Source organism: Charadrius vociferus, unplaced genomic scaffold, assembly GCF_000708025.1.
Source record: "Charadrius vociferus isolate BGI_N301 unplaced genomic scaffold, ASM70802v2 scaffold838, whole genome shotgun sequence".
Taxonomy (NCBI): Eukaryota; Metazoa; Chordata; class Aves; order Charadriiformes; family Charadriidae; genus Charadrius; species Charadrius vociferus.
The window spans coordinates 191,525-199,882 of NW_009649487.1; the positions used below are offsets into that span (position 1 = coordinate 191,525).

At 44.3% G+C, this 8,358-nt stretch overlaps 1 protein-coding gene across 1 annotated transcript; it reads left to right on the top strand.

Annotated features, from left to right (window-relative positions):
• Positions 1 to 2,938: 2,938 nt before the first annotated feature.
• Positions 2,939 to 3,712, top strand: RNF186 (ring finger protein 186). Its single transcript, XM_009889990.1, has one exon. It carries the CDS (start codon positions 2,939 to 2,941, stop codon positions 3,710 to 3,712), a length of 774 nt encoding a protein of 257 aa, XP_009888292.1.
• Positions 3,713 to 8,358: the final 4,646 nt, after the last annotated feature.

Consider the following 8,358-nt stretch of genomic DNA (forward strand, 5'->3'; position numbering starts at 1 on the left):
GCCCCTCCCTTCCGCCGGCGGCAGGCCGGGCCTTGGCCGCCTGTTTGCGGGACACCCCCGCCGGGCGCCCGCTGCGCCTGCGCCAACCGGCGCCTCTCACGTGACCGCGCCACCATCGAGAGAGGCGCAAGAGCGGCCAGAGCGCCGCCGCTCTACCCCCCTCCCAGGCGCGCCTCTCGCTGGTGCCCCGGCACACCCGCGAGGTGGCAGCAGCAGAACGTGGCTGAGAGAGCAGGAGGAGGGCTCAAACGGCGACAACTAATTACATTGTCACACCTGAGACAGGCCGAATCTTCGTCTCCTACTTCCCCGGGCACGGAGGGAAGGTCTGAACCGCACGGGCGGGCTGGGGAAGGGGCACAGCGAGAGGATGGTGACTGGTGGTGGTTATTTTTGTTTTTTTTTTTAAGTTCCTCTTGTCCAGAGTCACAACGTCTTAGAGCAGAGAGGAGTGGGGTGACTGTCACCAGCGTGAGGTGGGGGACTGTCACCAGCGTCACCTGGTGTGTTCCGAACGGTGCTGTGCTCAACGCCCTACAGCAAGCCAGGGTTTCGCTCTGACGCTGTTATATCCATTTCCTGTCATAAACCAGTCCGTAAGAGGCATTCCATAAAAACACATTTTCTTATGCAAACATAGTAAGCAGGAAAACAGGATTAGTACGTAAACTGACCGCAAATCATTAGCGAAACAGTAATTAGCCTAAGTACCATTAAAGGGCTATAGGCAATTCAGTTAAGTACAATCCGCGTGCAAGCCAGAGAATATCACCTGTGACTCCAGCGACACAACTGAGTCAAAATCCTTCGTCACTTGGCGGAAGATTTCATCAAACAACCGTTTTTAACCTAATATGACCAAAAAAAGCCGGGCAGAGAAAGCATGGGCTCCCTGAACAGCACGCTCAATGGGAACCCAGTCAAAAGGCAGGCAGAAGTTGCTCCCACCCACTGCAAGAAGACAGGGCAGATGGACACGGAGGTGTGGATTCGTCCCACCTGGTTTTACACTGAAATATTTGAGTCAGGAGCGTAGTTGCCCTTCTCTGGGTCTGCTCCAGCTTCCCAACACCTGCACGCCAGTTTCATACCATTCTAATGATTAAAGAGTCTGTAAATTTTAAGACATTTTCATTTTGGACATGGGAACTGACAGACTAAATTTGAAACTTCTAAAGGATTGTAAAAATGGCAGGTCTGTCTTCTCTTTTCCCCACATCTTTTCTTTTTAACAGCGTTACCTTACTAATAAAGAGGTATGTGAAATGCACTAGAATATTCTCCTATTTTTAAACATAAAGGAGCTTTGTGGTTCACCAGCCCACTTCCAGACCTTCTTGCACTTCAACTCTGAGTCCCGCTTCTGCAACCTGAAAGATCCTCAGGCTCCTGAAATCTGGGGTCACCCAAAAGTCCATCAAACCCTGCTGGGTGCCACCTCAGCAGAAATACAGCCGGAGCACCCAGCTTGCTTACAACAAACCTCCTATGATTTCTCAGCAAAGAGGAACAAGCTCTTCCCACCTCACCCCCCCCCGTCAGCAAGTTCAGGAGATTAGAGTCTTCCTGAACTCCCTGCTCTGCTAAATTGCGGCTGTTTCATCTCTTTCTGTTAAAGGGAGGGTCGGTGCACGGCAGCACAGATGGCTTGAGCATCCCGGTGCATTTGAGGCTACCGACTCGGTATTCCATGAGTTCTACCAGTAATGCTGAGCTAGTCCAGCTTTCTGGGATTATCACCCCTCCTCTTCTATCTTCCTTCCTTCCTTCCACAGGATTTTTACTGAGAAACCATCTGTATTTTACCCCTAAAATAAAAAGTTAGAGAGAAATTAGCCTAAGTAAGTGGGAGGTGTCCCTGCCTATAGCAGGGGGGTTGGATACTCAATGATCTCCAAGGTCCCTTCCAACCTAAACCATTCTATGATTCTATGAAATTAGAGTGAGGGATTTTGTTCAGGCATTTATTTTTCAGAAGAGCTGAATATTCCCCAGAACACCTAATAAAAGGGTATTCCTGAGGGTCTCCTGTGAATGTCAAGAAAAAGAAGATGGTCCCACCAAGACACTAAGCTCACTTTTAATTTCCAGATCTCTCCCCCGGACTCTCTGAAACCCCATGTTGACCTTAAGTTCTACTTCAGTTCACACCTGAAGCCCTCTGATGACTGAAACCAACAGGGATGCTCCTAGGATAAAAGAGTTGAGGACAATGAGACATTCAACGCTCAACATTAATAATCTCAGTCTCATTCTTTACTTTGTGCCGGAGGGTAACAGCTCCAGGGTAGCAAGTATTGCTAAGCAAGAGCAGACTTCCTACCCAGAGCACTCCCAATTAGTGGTACTTACACTCTCTCTAATCAAAGCACTGCATTCAGTACACCAATTTTAATATTAGATAATTCCTCTGAATCTGTCACTGTCCAGCAAAGCAGTGTTTAGAGACCAATGAAATTGCTTTCAAGAAATAAAGTACTAATTTACTAATAATGGTAGTGTCTGGCTCTCCCAGCGAACAAAGCTGCAGTTAATGCCATGGGGTCAGCTTCCGGACGGGAATTGCTCAGTGATATTATCAGCTGTTGTAAAATGTCTTGGCCATGAAGTTAATCATTAACTCAGGTCCCCGTCTCATAAAAACACCGCATTGTAAGAGCACAACATGCTTAAAGCTAACTGTCACTAATCAATCACGCATACAGCGGGAATAAAGCAACACATAAAAGGAGCCAGAAACTCAGCAAATCCTTCAGCGAAGGGAAGACAAACTGCACCGAGGTTTATCTCCATGGAGAAATTCACTGACAAGCCAAACAATGGAAACGGATCCACAGCTCCTGCGGTACCGCAAGCTGAAAAGGACAGTCCTGCGTCTGCTGTGGAAGGCGCTGCAGAAATGAGCAGAACAGAACCCCTAACAGAGAACGCTGCAGACATGAAGAAGATGGAATTCACTGAAGAATGTATTAAAGACATGGAGAGACCTTCAGGCACAGAGCGAGACAGTCCTGATGCCTTTAAACCAGCGATTTCGGAAAGAGACTGTCCAAACTCAACGCCTCTTATTATGGTAATGAACAAAAACTCTCCCGAAGTATGCAGTTTTGAGATGAACGACCAGTGTTTAACCACAACATCTCTTGATATGGACTGCCTAGTCTGCTTCAACAAGTACAACATCTACAGAGTACCAAAGCTGCTGGCCTGCCAGCACGCCTTCTGCGCGGTCTGCCTCAAACTTATCCTCAGGAAAGAAGACAGTACCTGGATAATCACCTGCCCCCTGTGCAGAAAACCCACTTTTGTGTCAGGAGGACTCATCCGCACGCTTCAAAATAAAGACGACATCATGGAGCTCTTGGAAAACCCCGATTCAAGCACTGAGGTACACATCTCTGCCATGGGGTTGGACAGCAATAGCTGGGCTCAGAGCAGCCAAGACGCTTTATACAGAGACGAAAACGTTCCAGCAGACAACCGGCTGGCGATCCAGAGACTCGTGCTGCTCTTGCTGCTTGTGGTGATTCTCACTATCCTCATCCTCCCGTTTATATACTCTGGGCTGATAAAATGGGTAATTTGTCTCATGCTTGCTTTGGGGTTGGTCATGTCTATGGTGCTTTGCTGCACTCCTAAATTCTACTGGAGGTGTAACAGGGACTCACTCACCTCTTGCCACAAGGAGACCCACATCACTGCAATTGCCTGAAACGATTAACGCGAGCTGCCTAGAGAACGGACTGGTCCTGCCTGCAAAGCTGCACGTTAGGCGCTAGGCAGATATTGGACTTTGAAAGCAATCATTCATGCAATAAATTCAACAGGTGGCTAAGTTATCTCACTAAGACTCAACAGCAATGCATGCTGTTGTTAAATTTCATTAACAGAAACATAGTAAAATATTTATATGTTGATATTTATGAGATAAAAATTGTAGGTTTTCCACACAATTTTTATCCCAGATTAATCATTTTGTTGTTTTGCTTTTGTCATTTTGTTCTTGTTCGCACCATCTCCTGATTAGCACTGTGGAACATTATCTGAAACACCTGACAGATGATGCCCTGTGAAAATCCCTAGCTGTGGTTGTGTTTTCACACTCTCTTAACACACGTACACCTTTTCTTGTGACAATGTGGGGAAATAAGACTGCTAAAGGAGGGACTGGGCGCCCAGCCTCAATGGAAGAGGGTAGTTTTAACTCCGATTATCACTTTAATCCCTATCACTGCCCAAATGGTTGTTGGCAGAGATGGGAAAGCGACTGGGAAAAGGGGATGTCAGTTGATGCCATTTTAAGTTATTCATGAAATTAAGAGAGAAAAAGCAAAAATCAACACTCCTAACCTTGAGTCTGTGGATTGCAAAGGACAAGGTTCTCAGAAGCTCATGACATTCCAAATTCCCCATGTTATTTAGCACAGAAATAGTTCCTCTCATCTGAACTCCTTTATCTGGCTACCTGCTCCAGCTCTCTTCTTGTCTTGGAGATGCCCCCAGAAATAAACAGAAATCTGTGAATCGCTATGCCATACCACATGTGATATTTTTATGGAATGTGTCCATTAAAGTTTAATAATGTTAATTGCTCATTGACTTCTGTGTTTCAATTCCTCACTGACAATTAATGTCAAAACATTTCACAGTTTCCTCCCTGACTGGAACTACAGCTGAGAGCATATTAGGGAATCTGTAGAACTGGGTGAGTAAAGCAAAAAAGTAACATGTTGGGTTTTTCCTTCATTTAAAAAAATACTTTGTTGCTAAGAGAATACCCTATAACCCAACTAAAAATAAATTGGAAAAAAACTAGGAGTTTGCTCTAGTTAAGTTACATTTTTAAGAGTACCACGGATCTCAGTAAACCTTGGATCAGGCCTGTGGTAAATATTTGTGTTCGATAAGAATGGAAACTGATGTACTCCAGTTGCTCAGTACATAAATATACATAGTGTCTCACCAGCAGATAAAACAGATTAGCCTAAGAGGGTAAGGAGCTGCCGTCCTCCTAGAGTCTTGGAAAAAACAGGTCTCTCTTCTGCCTAAAAACACAAACCTTCAAGGGAAATAAATGCTTTTTCTAATATATTTAGACAGCAACTGACTTATTGCAAAGTACATATGTAGTAACATTTGCTAATAACCAACCAGAAAAAAAGCTCTTCAATTGGGAAAACGCAGGTACTTTTAAACCCAAATGTTTTTTTGAACTGTCTTATTCTAAATACAAAGACCGTACCAAATATTTACCTGTACTGAAAATAACTTCAGAAACTCTTGCCGAGTCTTTTAGCTCATAGACAATTTGCCTGTCGAGTTCCCTTCACCAACACTGGGCGACTGGTACCGTAAAGGTGTGTTACAAATATATTAATATTGGCCTAAATGTAGCATACACGAATGCATCAGAGTAAGCTAGAAGGGTTAAAAGAAAATCATGTGCTAATTGCTACAGAACACTGATCTCATTCAAATGACCAGATAGCAAGGAAGAAACAGACTGTTCTACAGATAAGATGACAAAGATGAACTGGGACTAGAGCCATAAAATAATCCCAATAAAAAAAAAAAATAAAAAAGATAAAACTTGGGGAATTTTGCCTGCGAGGGGAAGAAACCAAGCAAGATACCAAACACCACCAACTCCAGAAGGGCGTATAAGTTCACCCAGTATCAGTTTGACATCATCAGCCAAGAAACATAATGAAGAGTTTAGAGGGAGCATCCCTTGTCCTCCGTATCACTCACAATGGAGCCTGTCCAGCCCACGTGGGCTTGGCGGATCACGGCTGTGAACAAATGAAATCAGTGCATGAATATGAACAGGAAAAATCAGCTGGTTACGCATCACCCTGCCCTTCCAAAAGGGTGTGTTCCATTTTATTACACTAATTTCTACAGTGTCAAAAATCAGCCAACAGAAAAGGGCTTCCTTCAAGGCAGCGTACACCAGTGGGAAGGAAGCGTGTGCACTGTGCGATGAGCAGTGAGAGACTGGCTCTCTGAAAGAACCCCCATGGATGCACACAGTAAGATCACCAGCCGTGGAAGTCCAGGTTTCCATCCCCACTGCCTTGTATCAGCACCTTCCAAGCCTGCGTTCAGCAGTTCAACTGAAATGTTTCTTCAGCCTTTGAGAGCCACTAACAATCAGCTGATTCAGAGTTCATGGATGTTGGTGGGAGTCATCAGGCCCTACAACCCAGTATCTTTTTAACAGCTGCTGATTCTTATCTGACAAGATAAGGCTTGATGACAATGCAAAGCTTTGAAGCAGCAACTAAGTTTATGGAGAAAAGGCCAACAAAATTCTATTCTTATTCTAAAACGTAGAGGATTGGCTTGGAGTTAGTTTTAATTCATGCCAGTCTTTTTGGCAAGAAAGTTTCATTTCCAAATTACTTTGCCCTGCTTACCTGACCTAGCTGGCTCCCAATTTTGGATAGTGATTAGGTAACACACTATAGCCTGAAAAAGAGGCTCATAATGAGAAATGGGTCCAGGCAGCAATATTCAGCTGTACCTGACATAGCACATAAATATCTGAGAACTGTGACTTACAAAGACAGAATCCCATTGAGGCATTAAGAGCACGATAAGACCCAACAGCAGTTTTTAAGGATTATAGTTTACACAGACAGAATACTGGACCAGAAACTTCAAAGGTGTTTTGTTTAACAATGCACGTACACAAACCAATTTTAATTAAAAAATACACCTATCCTTTTGTCATGCTGAGCTCCCACTCTGCCCCGCTGCCGACAGGACCCTTCCCAAAGCCACAACTTCCCCTATCCCAATCCCTTTTCAAGCTTCTCATCAACAAACATCACCACCATCGCCCACTGGAGTCACTAGTTACTTATACAAGAGAGTGAGACAGGTGCCTGAAAAAATTTGAGTGTAGGTGTTTTAAATTACTGTTAAATGTAGAAGTCTCACTTTATCTACAGAACTTTAAATTATCCATAATTGTGCTAGCTTTGATTACTATTAAACTATATAATGAGATCCCAAGTTTAAAACATCTGGTAAAATGCAGTCCTAATTGTCATTCCACTCAGATTATGGTCCACTTTTGACAGCTCTTCTGTGTTATCACACAGATATAAACAGGTGAAAATAAACATGGAATAAACAACACATTACAGACTTCCACATTGCTCAGATTCTGTCCAAAGAGAACTTTAGGTCCTCAAACACAGAACAGTCATATTTACAACAAGCTAATTTTCACATTTTTGTCTAGGCGATTCCTTGCTTGTTGTGAACCATTTGCAACTTGTCCATTGTGTCATGCAGTTACCTAAGTCACAGGTAAAGTAGATACCTTCTGCACCCTAACTGGGATCAACAGAACTTCAGTGTCACATTTAACAACTATATGATGATGCTCAAAATACATAAGTAACATAAGTATTTGTGTGAGTAAACCTGAGGGGGTCTAATGTTAGTAACAAGCAACCAGGACAAGATACTTGGCCAAATCAAAATCAGCTTTTAAACAGAATTGGTACCCAGATTTTGTTGTTGTTGTTGTTACTTATTCATAAGTCCCACATACCACATTTTAAAACATAAAGTGGTTACCTCAGCTACCAAGCAACCAAAACTAGTTTTGCTGCATGAAATGCAATCATACAGAAAAACTGTTCTCCTTCCCCTGGAAAAAAAACCAATTTCTCCAAAAATTACTCCACATTGGACATGGGGTCCCAGCCTGAGCCTGCTCTCAGAGCAAATGCATTTCTTAAAACCCCAAAACACCATGCACAAGCTTTATCCTTGGGTAGCTGAACTAACTCCAAAGCCTCAGGATTTCTGCAAGGCCAATTAACCACAATGGAGCAAAGCCTCCAGAGCTCACTGTGCCAGTAAACCCACTGCTATCAGAAGCAACACATACATGGCCCTCGTATTGCCTGATGAGTGCATATACACACACGTGCATATATATACTTCAGCTTCTGTCCATACGGCTTTGGGATCCCACTTGGTAACACAGCACAAGGTGCAAGACACCACTGAAGCTTTCATTTTCCCCAGGGTGACCCTCAGTGACACCAACCTGTCCTGAAGTAAGGCGGCAAAGAAGTCTTGGGACAGCAACTTGAGAGCAGCTTCACCCAGTGCACATCCCTACCCCTCTCTGTAACCCTCCCTCAGAGGGGGAGGACTTCTCACAGGGGAAGAAAGGCTTTAAAAGGAGCGGTAGGGCCGATACTCAGGTAGGCCTAAGCCCCAAGTGAGGCACCAACATGGCGGACAAGGCCCAAGACTGCAGATATAGGCGGGCTGCGAGAAAGGGGCAGCTATATCCATCTCGTGGTGGAGACGGACCTACCACCGTCCCCG